We start from the raw sequence: 16,412 nt of genomic DNA on the forward strand, positions 1-16,412 counted from the left end.
CAGACTTGGTTAGGTTTAGGCAACAAAACTTAGTTAGGTTTAGGGAAAGATCATGGTTTGGGTTAGAATAACTAAAGCCCGGTGTTTTTTGATCCACCCGCCCGACCTCTTTACGCAGCATTTGCCGCTCTTTACACTTCCTGGTTCACAATTATGTGGATAATAGGAATTGATTTCATGGGATAAATAAGAATTGCAGTGCATTACTTTTTCGTAGGTATAGCTACGAACGGTGAGAACAGCCTGATCCGTGAGCTGCTCCATGAACATTCTATGTTGGACTTATTTCGGGTGATACAGTGATTTAAAACTGAAACACTTAATTATAGATACCGCTGCAGAGAGGTGCATAATAAGGCAACTGATATTAAAATCCAGTGAATGCCTTTTATGCAAGACCACTTTTTTATGACTGTGCAAGAAATGTGTAGTGACGTCTTGTACTGTCTTATGCATGAGGATTAGAAAAATGTGATTACTCAGTAATAGAATGGACAACATTGACCTGTGCTTATTCCTCTGTGGGCTGAGCAAGTGATTTTCTCCATTACGTGTGAGCGCTCTTTAAAATTTGCATTTTAGCATTTGAAAGCTTTTCAGCGAACTGCCTGCCACTAATGTGTCAAATGGACAATGGGACGGTTAGGCTAATTTCTGCAGAAGGGGTTTTATGGTGTTGGAACAAGCTGTCAGAGCGAGGCCGATAATAGCACCGAGAGATTTGATGTCGCCTTTCAGATGAGCTAATGTCCTTTGTTTGGAAAACTTTGCTTTCAAGCCTACATCCGGCCACGGCGTTTTGTCCTATTGAATGAACCGAATCTGTTGTTAACAAGCAGAATCACTGAGGGAAATGCTAAGCAAAGCAACACCCACGGCTTGGATGGGCAGCTCTCGGATCAAGAGAAAAGAGGGGAGGTGGAGATGGAAAGCGAACAAAGGGAAGACATCGGCAGAGAGGGAGCAGGAGATAGAGAGAAGGGAGCGCTTGTGCTCGCCTCAGAATAAAAAATTGGAAAATGCACGCATGTGAGGAAGGGGAAGAGAGGGAGAGAGTAGGACGGGCTGGGTAGGACGGAAAGGGAGGGCTGCTCTCAGCAGCATCATCTGACAGGAGAGAGGCTGATCTCCAACAGCAGGTGTCGGAGTACAGAGAGAGTCAGACACACGGAGGGAAGCGATACGTAGAGGAGTTGTTGAGGAGACTGAGCTGCAAGTGAGGCAGCACTACAGATAGGTAAGCATGGACCGGGATGATGGAGTGCACTGCGCTTGTAGAGAGAAACTGTTGAAATGTAGATAAATTGAGAGAGCTTTAGTCAACACAAGATTGACAGATAAGAGAGAGACATACAAGCAGCTAAAGAAGAGTCTGCCTGTTGTCGAGTTTTGTCTCCAGCTGATCTGTCCTGATCTCTTCATCCCTGAACTTTCTCTCTGCGTCTCTCTGTCTTCCTCTCCCTCTCCATCTTGTCCACCCAGGAAGCGGCTGACTGGCATCTCGAGTAAATGACTCTGCTTTCATTGTGCATTAGCTGCTGTACTTGATTAGATTAGTGGCTCTCTTCTAAGTGGACCTGCAAAGCTCAGGGGTTTATATGTACTTGTCTCTCTCGGACTGTGTGTGGCGGTGTGTGTGTGTGTGTGTGTTGCTGGTAAGATGCAGCCAAGCAGAACATTACTCGTAAAGCAAAAATACAATCTAAATATTATATTTGTCCAGTCTTTATGAACAGGAACTCAAACCTAGAGCAATAATTTATTTTGTATAATGTCGTTGAAAGGCAAAACCTGGAGCTGCTCCAATGAAATTCAATTAGAAAAAAAAACATTCTCGTCTCACAGATTGCTTTGAGCTTTCACATTCAGTCAAGCTTCATTTGACTGTTATACATCAACACTTATGAAGACGAAAATGTGACAGAATGCATGCAAAGTTTGTGCTTTGCCAAAGCCCCCAATTCACTCTTACTGGAACAACTCCAGGATTTGTCTTTTGATGACGTCAAGCGAGAGACTGACTGACGATGACCCTGAATGCTGTTAGTAAAAGAGTTACAGCTGTACACCCAGTGAATTGGATGAAAGCAAATCAAGAAAAATAAAAGTTTGTGTTTGGCAGACTTCCAATTATGTCTTCTTTTCAGCTCAGTCTTTTGAAGAGCAGTTAGAGCCAACAGGCTGCAATCATGTTGACAGATTCAGACAGACAAGTCTTCAGATTAACCTTGAAATTATTGCTGCTGCCTGAGTGGAGGTTTGGAGTCACCAACTGATTGACTGGGTGATATGATGCACCTGAGTTGTTTTCTTGTGTTATCTTTGTTGTTTGTTGAAGTGAGAGGGAGTTGTATTGGAAGTATCTTATCTATAAAACCCTGTTTCACTGAAAAAGCCTTCCTATGTTATCAGACCTATAGTTAGAGGATCACTGACTAAAGGCCTTTGCACACTATGTCTGTAGTTTTCATCTGAAATTGTCACGCATTTAAAAATAAATATGACATGTTGTGTCAACCGTGTTTACACACCGACTTCGAAACTTCCGTCCGTCATGTTTTATTATCTGCGTTTTTTCGCATCCGTCCAAAACCAAAAGAGGGTTGTTTGACCACTGAGAGCCACCGTCCGTGCAAACGTCATCTTCCAAATGGCATCTGTTAAACTCAAGCCCCTAGGTTGTTGTTGTTGTTCCATGTCCGTAACGTGATGCCATTGGGCTCAAAAATACTTTTTCCCATAGACTTACATTGGGAAAGAGACGTCTGTTTAATCAGCGGATCATTTTTTTTTAGGTGAATCAGCTTCCCAGTACTAACACTTGAATAGCCCTTATTTAGATCACTAGGTCCTAAAAGTTGTAAAATACACTAATAGCCAAATCCAGAATTATTTTCCTTCCTCCGTTCATGTGAATGAGACCCAGACCGAGGCTGGAGTGAGGGCTGGGAGGCGGACTTAGCAAGCCATGACGACACCGTGATGGTTGTGACCCTAGACCGAGCCATGTGACCGAGTGGACGCTAGTGCGCCTGCTCCATGGGCCCAATGGATGTGGAAAATTGACGGAAGATCCAAGTACTTTTCCAGTCGGAAGTCGAGCCATTTTGGCTTCATGCGCCACTGAGCAACTTCCATAGGAATGAACAGGGCCCGGCCTCCAACGCTGTATCCAGTTCTCTTAAAACATCCATGGTTAAACTGATTCACGTCTCCAGCACAAAACATATTATGATAAAGAAATAAAAGACTACAGAGATGCGGAATTTAAAGATAGATTGTGGCAGGCGATTGCAGAACAGCTTGGAATCGGAGATGGTCGCAAAACAAAGGATGTAGGAAAGATTAGACAGTAGTGATTGTGCACCAGGCAGCGAAACGACAGCTTCTTGCTGATTTCATTCATTCATTAGCCCCGTTTGGGACTAGCGCTATCCATTGCACTGACATTATTAATTCAGTTTTGTCTTATATTGCGAAACAAATCAAATGATAAAACGCATCTGACTCAGTGTGCAAGGTTTCTGTGCGATCAGATGATGGATGAAAAAAACGCATGCGAAAAATGCAGACTTGGTATGCAAAGACTTTTACTGTCATTAGTTGAGTTTAACAGAATTGTGTATAGCTGCATCATTACTATTACCCATCAGATATGTTCAAAGTGTGTTTTGCTTCTTGTTGCATACATAAATCATTACCCATTTGGGATATAGTTGCAAAGCAATGGATCGTACTTATGATCTCTTTATTAATGGAGGACTTGTCTGCTAAAGCCCTTTGCTAAGCTTTCACAGACAAAGTTAGTCTGCCTTTAGCACACAAGGTTACTCTTCTCTACCATAGCAGCACTCAATCCGATGATATCTGACCCTTCCTGCAATGCCTCTAGCTATCTTTTATTTGCCACAGAAAGCAATGCATCTGTTGAGCTGGCAGACATGCAGCAGTCAGCCAGTATTAAGCCTAGAGCCATTCTCGAAACCCATCGGCTTCTGGTCTGACGACAGATAAACCTCTTGGGTCAAGGGGCTATATTTTTAGGGTTCCGGTGTAGCCAGCAGATTTCCGGGCCACACTTAATTTTCCGTGCGCTACTCATTGTTTACAGTCTGATTAGCAACGTCAGATGCGAGACTAGAGTTGGAGGTGAGAGACGACCAGTACGACTGGATTGTTTCACAAGTAGCCAGTTTACAAGCTAATATTAAACCAATAAAAAAGTGGGGGTAACACTTAATTTTACTGGTCCGGAAAATGTCATGGTAATTAGTTGATAATTGGCAAAATAGCATATAATCGTTAAAATAGGGCCCTTAGGCTTGAGAAGCGGCTGTGCGCTGCTCTTCATTGGAGGTGGAAAACCAAAACTTAGAGAAGACACTTCTGATCAGGCACAAATCTCACCATTTTGTGACTTATTGTCTACACAAATATAACCTGGTAGCTAATGTAATGATTCAGTGAGATCCTTAAGAAGTTTCAAATAAGTTATTTGCTAATAAATTAAATGTATTATTAAATATATAAAATAAATTACCAGCTATTGGGAAGTATCAAAATATAATTATTAAATAATGTTTATAATAAAATAATTTTTGATCAATTTTGTGGTAAATTTTGGGGTAATTTGGCAGCAATTCCAAAGAAATTTCAAATAGGTTACTTGTTAATTATCACCTAATTACCATGACATTTGCGGACCTGTAAAATGAAGTATTACCAAAGTGGGTTTTGAGATAGTAATGTGTTCCGCCCCTTTTACTCTCCACACGGACTATTTTCCTGCATTCAACCAAAGCCTGCTCGAACATGATTGGTCAATACTACTCGGACTACAAACGGAAACCAGAACGCTTCCGATACCAAAATCTTGTCCCAACAGAATCTGTTTATAGAGATTAGCCTGAGGTCCACAGTATTTACTTTTGTAGATTTCTGCCGATAAGCCTTTAGATTAATCTCATAATTATTTGTCTTTTATTATTCTTTTCAACTGTTTCAGTTATTTGGTTTTATAACATATCTTTTTACAACCCAATGAGGATTATTTTTTTTCTGCTGCAGTGACGAATATCCTAGTGACGCATACTGAGTAGGCCTGACTTTCAGCTGACTGAAGTTATTCTGGTTAGACTTTGTGGGACTAACCCTATGGGCTAACCACAACTGATAAACTGTTGCATCACACTAACTTGTGTGACTGGATGATAGAAACACAGTATACCCACCACTTAAAATTAAGCTCTACTTTTAATGTGGCCAACAGCTTGCTAAGGATAACTGGTGTAATGACTAAGCATGAATCATCACAATATACAGTGGATACCGTATGGCAGAACATCTGTTGCCGTTTTTTTTCCTTTGTATGGAAAGTAAAATCATATCTTTTATTCGTTATTTTTAGCCTCGTCAGCAAACCAAATATGTCACTTAAGGGACAAGTTAGTCTTCAGTCCAAAGGTTACAACACCTACCTCCAGAGGAAACGCATATTTTACTGTGCAGTTGATACATTGACCCTTAACATATAAAATAATGGTTCAGCTGTTTTGCCGTGTCTGATTGACCTTGACCCTGTGCTCTCTGTGACTACAGCACCACAATGCAAACCCATCAAATGTACGTTTTAAATTCAGTTTGCGGAGCGTTCGGTGTTGTCCAGCTCATTTGTATGCAGGTGCTCCTCAAGCCTGAGCCATGATTGGACTACAGAAAGCTGGAAGTCTTATCAGGGCTCATGACCCAGCCGTCTGTGGAGGCAGCTGCTGGCAACACATAGGATTCATTATCAGATTTAGGTTCAGAATGCTTTGTGTCTACTTCAGAAACTTTATTCTGCCAGAAATGAACATAAAAACATATGATTCTATTCTTCTGATATCATACGAAAAGTTATTCCTCATTTTTCATGCATTTTCCTACGAATGTCCAGCGTCAATATCTCCTCCAGTATTTTCAAAATAAACTTCCATCTTCACAGGAAACAACTTGGTTAGGTTTAAGCAACAAAGGAACTTAGTTAGGATTAGGCAACAAAATTACTTCGTTAGTTTTAGGAAAAGGTCGTGGTTAAGTTAACGCCATACCAGATGATGTTATGAAGTGGCGTATCTTAAGTACGTAGGTCCCGTGACAAAAACTACTTAGTAAGGTGACAAATAAATCAACATTGACTTCTGGTTTCACACGGGCTATGAACACCGGTCTCCTAAATGCTCGGTAAAAGTCTGGACCCATCCATCCACCCCAAAAGAGTAAGAAATGCTGCATGCTCTTTATACTTGTTCATAATTACGTGGATTACTTACGAATTGATTTCATGGGATATACGAATTACAGTGCTTTTACTTTTCGTAGGTATAGCTACGAATGGTGTATGGGAACAGCCTGTATTGTGAAATGAAACTGAAGAATATGGATGATTATAGTCTGCTTATATCAGTCTCTTGAAAATGCCATTTTCCTTTAAGATGACTCATGAGTTTTTGGTAATCATACTTTTTCTAATTTTATGCCAACATTCATTCTGTATTGTAGGGGTTTGGTTTGTTTTTCAAATGCCACATCTTTCACTGATTCAGAGGATAGGTCATGTTGCTAGGTGACACATTTACACAACTGTAGCAGCTGTAAGAAGAAATCAACCTCAATATGTAGAGAAAAGGAGGAAAGAGCTTTGTGTGTCTACCGCAGAACAAGAGGGGCTGCAAGATGAATCAGAAAAAATAAAACACAAATGTTTGTGGTAGTGACCGCACACTCAGCCCATAAAACCAGATCATCAGGGATCTTGGCGTGGGCGATGTGTTCTGCTCGGCAAAGGAGAGAAAAAGTGACCTCTTTCCTCTTCTCTGTTTCTCTCTTGGCTTTCTGCATCCACAAGGTTGTAAATGAATAGTTAATCACATGTGACTGAAGAATGAACCTTTAACCTGGGATCATGTGTGTGCAGCTTGGCAAAAGGCAGCCTACCTCATTGTTTCAGCTGGCTAGATAATTGTTGCTTGGGATGTGCCTCTGATCGTGCCAATCATCCCGCTGACGTGACACAGTGACCCTGCCACCTGGCTGATGCTGTGCACAGGATTGACCTGTGCCAGTCACCAGGTCCAAAGCTCATTAAGACACAGCAGAGTATTTAATTAATGCTAATAAAACTGTTGGTTATTTATATAACTCTAGTTCTCCGTAAGTAAGTACTGAGAGAAAAATTGTGCTTTAGAATGCATATACTGTATACATATACAAATGCATCCATGTAAATATGCTACACTCGTGCTCATGCTACACAAAGAGCTAGTGACGTAGAATAAAAAGTGAGAAAGACAGCTTATGGTGGGCTGGTGGGGAGGTGGATGGGTCTAACAAATATAGGTCTTTCAACCAGGAGACCAGTGTTCAAGACCGGTGTTTTGTACGTTACGTTAGTGACGTGGTTTTCCTACTCATGTTACGTTGTTTCCATACGTATTTGACTTAGTTTACGGACTGTTTTCTAAACCTAACTAATTGGTTTTGCTGTCAAAATGGCAGTCTACAAACCAATGAGTGACTACGCCCACTTCTTATACCGTCTATGGAATATACCTGAATTTACCCTCTGTCTGAAACGCTCCATTTTAGCACCTGTCTCTTTAAACTCCCCCTCCCAAAAAATCCCAGTCTGATCTGATTAGCTAGCAATAAAAATATGGTGAGCCTGCATGTGACATAGGAAGGGGAGCTAAATCTGAATGGCTTGTTGAATCACATGCTTTCTGCTCTAGGCAGCCCACAACAAAACTGACTGGGTTGTCTTATTTCACAGTTTGTGGGTTGGAAGGCACTCTAGATACCCAAATGTATCTGTACAAGCACTGAAAAAGTGAGTTTTACATGATAGTTCCCCTTTAAAGAATGACAGATTTCCACATGAGATAACATTAGTCCAGACTGTACAGTACATTTCATATTTCCTTCACCCTCTTTGCATGCTAATAATTTATCTACTGATCCAGTGTGCCTCAATTCCTTCGCAGCAGATGATGAATTAATTAATGCTACTCTGTGATTTGTGACTTAAAGAAATCCATATCATACAGTATCATCATGTCATCTGTCAGGACAGTGGTATTTGATAACGTGTGCTCGCTCTGATCGTCAGAATATGCCAGCCTGACATCTTTGCATTTACCCTTTCACTAGATATATTTCTGTTATCTACCTTGTAAATTAATGCAGTGGCGGTATAAACACACACACACACACACACACACCACAAAAAAATGATTCATCTTCCGTGATGAGAGCCACCAAGCATGCCATCGGTAGTAAAAGTGGCAGGCTGTCAGGCAGCCCTCATCTTTCTGCCATGGAATTTCCCTAAATCAAGATTGATTTGCACCTTTGTGCTTTTGCGTCTCGTTCGCTGAATGCTGAAGCAGCAGGCTGCTGTACATGATGAAGGAAGCAATAATTTAATGCAATAGTCGTCATTTTGTGGAGGTAAAACAAAGACAAAGCCTTGTAATTTTGTGTAATAATATCTGTGAGATTCACAAATCTGTGTTCCAGCTTTGGTGTTTTGCTACCTTAATGATAAAGTAGGCAGATTTCTGACTGAACAAGCCCAGTAAGCCACTTCTTTGTAGCCAGATTTGAATGCATCATTCTTGGCCCGGAGCTGCATTTGACATCATCTCTTCATTGTGTTCCGGCTGCATTATATGAAAGACGTAACAAAGTTCACTCTCTAGGGGAATGTCTGTTCTGAGGAGCCGAGGATGCTGCGGGGAAAGATCTGACAGCCTCTTTCTTTCAGTCATTTCCTGGGATTCAGCAGAGATCAAGAGGCAACAAAGAGCAGTGTTGCTGCTATGTTACAAATAGATTTCTTAACCTCAACTCCAGGTCAGCAGTCTGTTGTCATAAAAGTGCAGCTCTGTTTACTCAGACTTATAGATTCGCCCCAGTTGTAATAGGGCGCAGCATTTTCAGATAGGGAGAGCTGTGATATCTAATAATGGACTGTCTGCAGAAGAAAGACCGCTCTGTAAATGATCTGATTTCAACACGCCACAAACCACCGTGATGTGTGCCAAGACGGTAGAATGGAGGGAATATGTGAGAGTGCAAGTCTCCAATTTTTACTCAAATCAGATTGTGCTATTGTTCTGTGATTCTTCTGCTCCGAAGCAGCGTTTAGAAATGCCCTCTGCTGCAGGTCTGTGAACAGGTTGCATGCACAGACGGGCTGCCAGTTCTAGCAACTGACTTGTTGTGTGAGACAAAGTGTGAAATGATATGCTGTGACCACAATCCTGGTCAGACTCGTAATTCACTCCAATCACACAGAGAAAAAGAGGAGATGGGGCAGAGAGAAAGCAAGGCGAGGGCTGCGGGTTAAGAGATGAAAGCTCAGGGTGCTTTCTTCTTCTTCTTTGTATCAAATTTTCACTTTGTTCTCCCTTGTTTCTACACTTCCCTCTTCCGCTACACAGCCTCTCCTGATCTCCACCGTTTCACAACCTCGCCTCTAATCACACTCACCTCATTGCCTTCAACCTGTAGCTGTTGAGGGGGTAAAAGCTGCAGGCAAGCTTCACACAAAGGACAGGAAGTTTATGAGTCTCAGGACAGTGCTGTAATAATAGCACCCTTCTCATTGTAGTAGGAGTTGGATGATCCTCTTTGATGGGATGAGTCAGTTGTGTTACAGAAACATCCCTGTACTCTTATTGCTGAAATGAGAAACTGAGCTCAAGGTTGCCATAACCTCTCTCTCCCTTTCCCTCTCTCTTTCTCTCCTCCCACCCCTCCATCCTCTCTGACTCACAGGAAACAAGATGGAAGGATCCCTCATATCTCTGATGAAGTAGAGCCCTCACTAGCACACTCCCACCCTCCATTACCACTTCCCTCACTTTCAAAGGTAACTCAAGACCCGCTGCTGTTCTCCTCTCTGTTCCGGTTTGCATTCGGCACAGTCGCTGGAATTAGATACGGGGACACTGCCAAGAATCTGATCTGATAAATGTGAAACTGAGAATATTAATGTGTCTAAAATGAAGTTGTCAACAGAGTTGTTTACACTTTTCACAGCTTTTTTACAGTCGATATACGGTCATATCAGTAAAAATAAATAAAGTCCATGGTCACAGGTGCCCATATAAACATTGAAACTGTTTTTGCTCGCTGTAACCATTCCTCCTGTTCATACTGGCCTTTAAACGGTCACTTTGGTATTTTTCAACCTGGACCCTATTTTCATGTTTTTGTGTCTAAATGACTAATGGGGACAACAGTTTTTGACATTGGTCCAGTATTGGGGGAGAGCGCTACAGACGGCAGCTGCTCACGGTGTCTGCTCACAGGCTGCAATGCAATCCTATTGGGGCAAGCTGCCACCGTCATTTACTTCCACTAAAAGTGCTTGATTTTGCCATGACAGGCTCTGATTGTTATAATAACTGTCTGATATTATGGAAAGAGTCTCGCTCATGGAGAAGTCTCTTGAATTCTGGCGAGGTGACGTGTTGCCGGAAGACAAAAGTTACAAACAGTCCCTTTAAGCTAAATTTCGGCGAGGAAAAACTGTCATGGCCATTTTCAAAGGGGTCCCTTGAACTCTGACCTCAAGATATGTGAATGTAAATGGGTTCTATGGGTACCCACGGGTCTCCCCTTTACAAACATACCCACTTTATGATAATCACATGCAGTTTGGGGCAAGTCATAGTCAAGTCAGCACACTGACAGCTGTTGTTGCCTGTTGCCATTTTATGATTTGAGCATATTTTTGATGCTAAATGCAGTACCTGTGAGGGTTTCTGGACAATATCTGTCATTGTTTTGTGTTGTTAATTGATTTACAATAATAAACATATACATAACTTTGCATAAAGCAGCATATTTGCCCACTCCCATGTTGATAACAGTATTAAATACTTGACAAATCTCCCTTTAAGGTAAATTTTGAACAGATACAAAATGTAAGATTATTTTGCCAATAATCGCGTTTAATCATAGACAATCACGCAATTAAATATTTTATTCGATTAACAACCCTACTTCCAATGTAAGTGATGGGGAACAAAACCCTCATTCCTCATTTTGTGCAAAAATACAGTTTATCTGAAGTTAATGTGAGGCTTCAGCAGTCTGAGTTAGACAAATAAATCAGGTTTAGGAATTATTACAGCAAGCAAAATCACTACTATGGCTTACTTACTGGTACACTTGAATGGAAAGGAGCCATTATTAATGTTGTTAGTTGAACCTGTGCACTTCCTGTTATGACAAGTCAAAATGCATGCTGTGACAAAGGTCTGTCAAGGATATTATATGTTTCTAATGGAGGTATTATAGTGACCCATATTATTCAAAGGATTTAAGGAAGTCTGTCGATATTTTAAATTTTTCTTAATGTTAACAAATCCAATGAAAAGATCAAAACCAACATTGTATGTTCTTATTATTATTATCAATTATTGCCTGTGTAGCCAAAGCCTGATGTTGCTTATTCCTCTGTGCCGTAGACCACCATAGTTGCTGCATATGTATGAAGAAGCATATGACCATACATGGCAATGTACTCTAGATCCTTATGAGTCAATATTCACTAGCGCACCAAATATGCCTTAATTTGTGTTTAAAATTGGTACCCAACAGATGCTCTGTTTACTTCAGTTTGATTAGTGTTTACTACAATTTCTAATTACTGAGTTTAAAAAATTGAATAAAAAATTGGGGCCCATTTGTAGGAACGAGTGCCAAAAACAGTGTACCTGTAGGTAATTGAGATACAAACACATTGTCCATTTTGGTCTTTTCATGGGATTTGTTGTCAGTAAGAAAAATATAGAATAATGTCATCCCTTTAACTCTTTAAAGCAAAAGGCTGATCTGTGTTTGGCATCAGTTATAGTATGAGCCCTGTACACGGAGTTACTATCAGCACTGGACTAGTGTCACCAGTTCATCCCTACCTTCAGTGCATCTGTTCATTTTAATTCCCTGCTGGTTTTCTCTTTTCCGCTCATCATATCCTTCAGCTGCTCCACCAGGTGAAAGGTGGCTCTAATGCCCCCACCCCTGGTAGATGTTGGCAGCTTGTTGTGGTGCCTGACAGCAGAGTCTGTGCCCTCTGTCACCGGCTTCTGGGACAAATATAGATCTGCAGCAGTTGTTCCTCTCTGATACATGCCATAGAAGGCACGTTGGTATTATGTTTGCCACATGCAGTGGAAATACTATTATAAATATTAATAATATGTAGTTATATATGGAGCTGCACAGAATAGACCTGCAGAGATTTTTTTTTTAATGTTGTCTCCATGTCTTCATGTGAGACGTGTTCTCATTTGCATATTTTGTTATGTCAAATTGTAGACCTAATGATTTTATAATGTTAAAATTGAAACCAGTGAGATTTCTAGCTAGCGTTATGTTGCAAGTGTCGAATTGGATTTTGTGTGTGTGCGTGTGTGTGTTTGTGTGTGTGTGTGTGCGCGCTTATGTGTGTGTGCGTGTGCGCGTGCGTGTGTGTGAAGTGACGGGAAGTTTTAATCTCTACAGTATATGAGGTTATAGGTTGCACACAATAGTGTTGTTAAAGCCAAGAGCTTAAACAAGACTGCAACACTTTATAGTTTTATTGCTGCAAAGTTTAAAGCTCTTTGAAAGGGGAAGTACGCCCATTTTTTAAATGCATATGTTATTCCTATGATCTAAGACAGTCCAACAAATATTAGTAAACATGAACAACTCTCATCTCTCTCATCAAATCCAAAAACTAGTGTGCTAAAACTCAAACTTGTGATGTCATAGGGTATAAAGTGTGGAACTGCTCCATAGACTAGACTAGTAAATTAAGAAAGACCTATTAAAAAATATATATATATATATTATATATATTTTTTTTAAAAAGACTAATTTAAAAAATATATTACGCCTACTTACACTTTAATTGAAGTGTTATTGATGTTACAGAGCTGTCCGTCAACGTCTGTTATGAACGTTGTCGTCACTACCGCATTGCATTGTGGGATATATTATGCCACCGTAGTTTCCATGTGCATACTGTAATATTTCCCCGGAAATAGTACGCAATTTACGTACTATTGGTTTCATACTACGGTTTCGGGCATAATACAAATTCGCACATACTGTTTTAACGTACTAAATAGTATGTTTGTATGGAATTTTTTATTCAACCTTACTTCTCTGGTTTCTGGCTTTGACAGAGAGTGGCTCATGTTCACAAATATTGATTGCACTTTACTAGGCAATAACATATTGGAATTCTTGATTTAGGTGGTGTTCAGCTTTAAGTAAATCAGCCAAGTGTTTCTGAATAGAACAGAGCTGATGTAATAACATAAGACAAATCCATATAGTAGAGCTTGGATCAGAGAAATGTAAAGAATACTTCAGATGAAGAACATTATACTGGATTTGTTATATAAGGTGCTGCGATGGTCTTTGCATTAGACACATGCTGTTTAATACACTAACGTTGGCCTTTATTTGCAGTGGAACCTTTGCACATAAAGATAGCTGCAGAGATGCTATCTGTGTCTTCTTAGTGTGGAATTGTAAAGGTTTACTTCCCTTCTGCTAGTCAGACACCTCTCTTCAGTGTGTCATAATGATGTGATCACAGCTGACGGCCTGGAGGTTTTTCAGTTGTGATCTCCAAGTCTGATAGATCAAGACCTTTATTTGTCCCTGGGGGCAATTGGTTTTGCCGCAGTAACACTAACAACACAGGACTAGACACACAAGATAAAAAAAAAACACACATACATAACCACATAAAAAAACACATAAATAACAGAAGTAAAAAGGTGAACACATGAAGTACAGAAAGAAATACAATATTAGTAAAAAGAATAGGCATTGTTGGAAATATGCTTCTGCTTTGTTACCTGAGTTGAGCAGTGAAATGGCAGAGAGTATGAAAGAGAATTCATATCTGCTAGTTTTGACTGATGGTTGTGGGCGGGTACTGTGAGATATAATGAATTCTGTCTTCTTTAACAGCTGTTTGCTGTACGGTACAGATAGGCATGTCTGCTGAGTGCCAATGATGTTGCCACCTTTTTGATCACCCTTGTTAATGACTTATTCAGTTTGAGGTTGAGGGATGCATACCACCAAATGAAAGCAACAGTGTAAACTGACTCAATAACATATTTACAAGATTAGGCTGCATTCAAACCAGATGAGGCGTTGCGGCGATTTGCCGCAAGGTTGTGCGGCCGTGTGGGAGAGTGACTGTAATGTTCCATTAACTGCGACGATTAACGCCTTTTGTTCTCTCGTGGCTGGGTTGTAGCTCTGCATCGTGGGATACGTGATTGGCCGCCGCAGCATGACATCGGGTTTCGTTTCTCCAAAAGTTGATTTCTGTTTCTACTTTTTCGGCACCCCCTGCGGCCACTGCAGCCAGAACACACTACCCCCATTCATAATGAATGGGAAGACTTCCATTTTCGCCGCACCGCCTGATCTAGTGTGAATGAAGCCTAAGGCTACGATACAGGAGTCTTTTTTCAAACAAAGACACTAAATTATCACTCGTGCTCATGAGGATTCATACAGATGCTTCATGAGTGATTATCACAAATATTTCTGTCATTTAGTTTGGCTTAAACTCCGCCAGTTTTACACATCAAAGTCACAAGTCACAGTTACAGGTCTTGGGGAGCACTACTACACATGTGAAGAAAATAAAGCCTTGTGGCTCTTGTGTTGTGTGAATTGCCTCAAGGGATGTCACTTGGCTCCTTATCTCTCATCTGTACTTGACGCTAGCAGCTGGAGGCTACATTTAGGCTACTAGCATAAACACACCTGAATCTCCAAATTAACTTTTAGTGGTCAAGTTGCATTGTGAGTTATGTAGGTGCCAGGTTTTGACAAGGAAAAGAATGCTTCTTCTGCATTGATTTTTATCCTTTTGTTAAAACTGTCTGAAGTTTAGTAGTCGACACCAATACCAGTGAAATTCCACGATTCTGGATACAAATTTAATACCACGGTAAAAAACAAAAGTAAAACAATAAGTCACATGAACTTCAACATTCACTCCTTTATTATCGTTTGCATACTGGATTTTGTTAGGAAGTTAAACATATTTGTATTCCTACTTGTATTACCTTTGCCCAATAGTAATTTTTACTGAAATCGAGCAAACAGCTAACGTTAACTAGCTCTCCTCCTGCCGATTTCAACACAGATTTGTTGTTTGCAATGTAGCATTATCAGGGACAAAATAGGGTGTGTCCCCTGGACTCGTCGATAGTGAGTTTACTGTGTCCCAAACACATTTTCTATTGTCCCTGGGACGATGAGACGCCGTTAGTCTCGAGCCCTGATGGTACCTATGGTGCCTGTGGTACTGTTGAAAAACGAGTACTGTCACGTTTTTTGACATCGACTTGGTACCGAAGTATTGGTCCTGAATTGGTGGAGTACTCTTTTACTGATTTCATTAACCTGCTCACCTTGTAAAGTTAGCAGTAATAGAAGGGTAACTAATGGATTCAGCAGCTTTATGCTGAAAGGTCAAGGATTTTGCTTCCTTCCTTGAAGTCCTTGATATAAGGCAGTTAGTGATAATAATGCATTATACATGCAAATGTAGAAGAAGAGGTTAATCAAAATGCAAGAAGTGTTCTAGGGAAAGTTACAGTTCCTCTTTGTCTAAACTTGTGTGTTCGCAGCTTTTGCCAGAGTGAAGACAGTAGGAGATCTTCTTCAGTGTACAGAGAGCTCAGCAGCAGTTCTGTAGACTGTAACCTCTGTGGCAATCAACCAGCTGGTCTGAGGCAGTGATGGGGTACAGGGGGTCCATCAGTGCGTACTCCAATTTGTGTCCCCCAGGCCTCAGTGGCCGCAGCAAGGTCAGGCTGGTCTCTGGAGCCAGACCTGATGAATGGACCCCGGTGGATTTTCTCTGGCTGAAATGATAGGCTTCTGTGCCCATTGATTGACTGTCTTTGAAGTCTAGTTTTCCATTTCGCTGTATTGCCTTTGAGGATGCGACTAACCCAGAGAGCATGGAGGGATAGGGAGTGAGTAGGCGTGTGGATATTGCTTTGGATGCAAATCATTGACAATTTGTCCATGGAAATTCAAATGGGGCTCTGGTTGTGAGGAGTTAATGAAGTAGTGGAGTTAGAGCCTTACTCCTCAGCGTGCAGACGGAGTAGAAAGGTCTGGGCTGTATGGTTCATGGATTTAATACCCTTCGTATGTATTCACTCACACACTGTATTTTGATTCACTCAGCCATTCAGCCTAGTCGATCAATGAATCCGTTGATCAGTTGCAACACTGCACTCCCACTATCTCTCTTTCTTAGACACACACATTGGAATTGCTGGTAATCAACTCAGAGAAAAAGAGATGTGTATCTCTCAACC

At 40.9% G+C, this 16,412-nt stretch overlaps 1 protein-coding gene across 12 annotated transcripts in view; it reads left to right on the forward strand.

The window, feature by feature from the left end:
- Positions 1 to 16,412, forward strand: part of si:dkey-166d12.2 (rap1 GTPase-activating protein 1) — a 133,848-nt gene that overhangs the window by 80,056 nt on the left and 37,380 nt on the right. For 10 of the 12 annotated variants that reach the window (XM_037766843.1, XM_037766756.1, XM_037766791.1 and 7 more), the window contains one exon: positions 9,820 to 9,913. Coding sequence is in view for 9 of the 12 variants with exons in the window: in XM_037766756.1 (XP_037622684.1) it covers positions 9,820 to 9,913 (94 nt within the window). In the remaining 3 variants the exon portion in view is untranslated. Of the gene's footprint in view, positions 1 to 1,081; positions 1,238 to 9,819; positions 9,914 to 16,412 lie in introns of those variants that run through there. The other 2 variants (XM_037766816.1, XM_037766832.1) reach the window with 1 other exon arrangement.

Source organism: Sebastes umbrosus, chromosome 1, assembly GCF_015220745.1.
Source record: "Sebastes umbrosus isolate fSebUmb1 chromosome 1, fSebUmb1.pri, whole genome shotgun sequence".
Taxonomy (NCBI): domain Eukaryota; kingdom Metazoa; phylum Chordata; class Actinopteri; order Perciformes; family Sebastidae; genus Sebastes; species Sebastes umbrosus.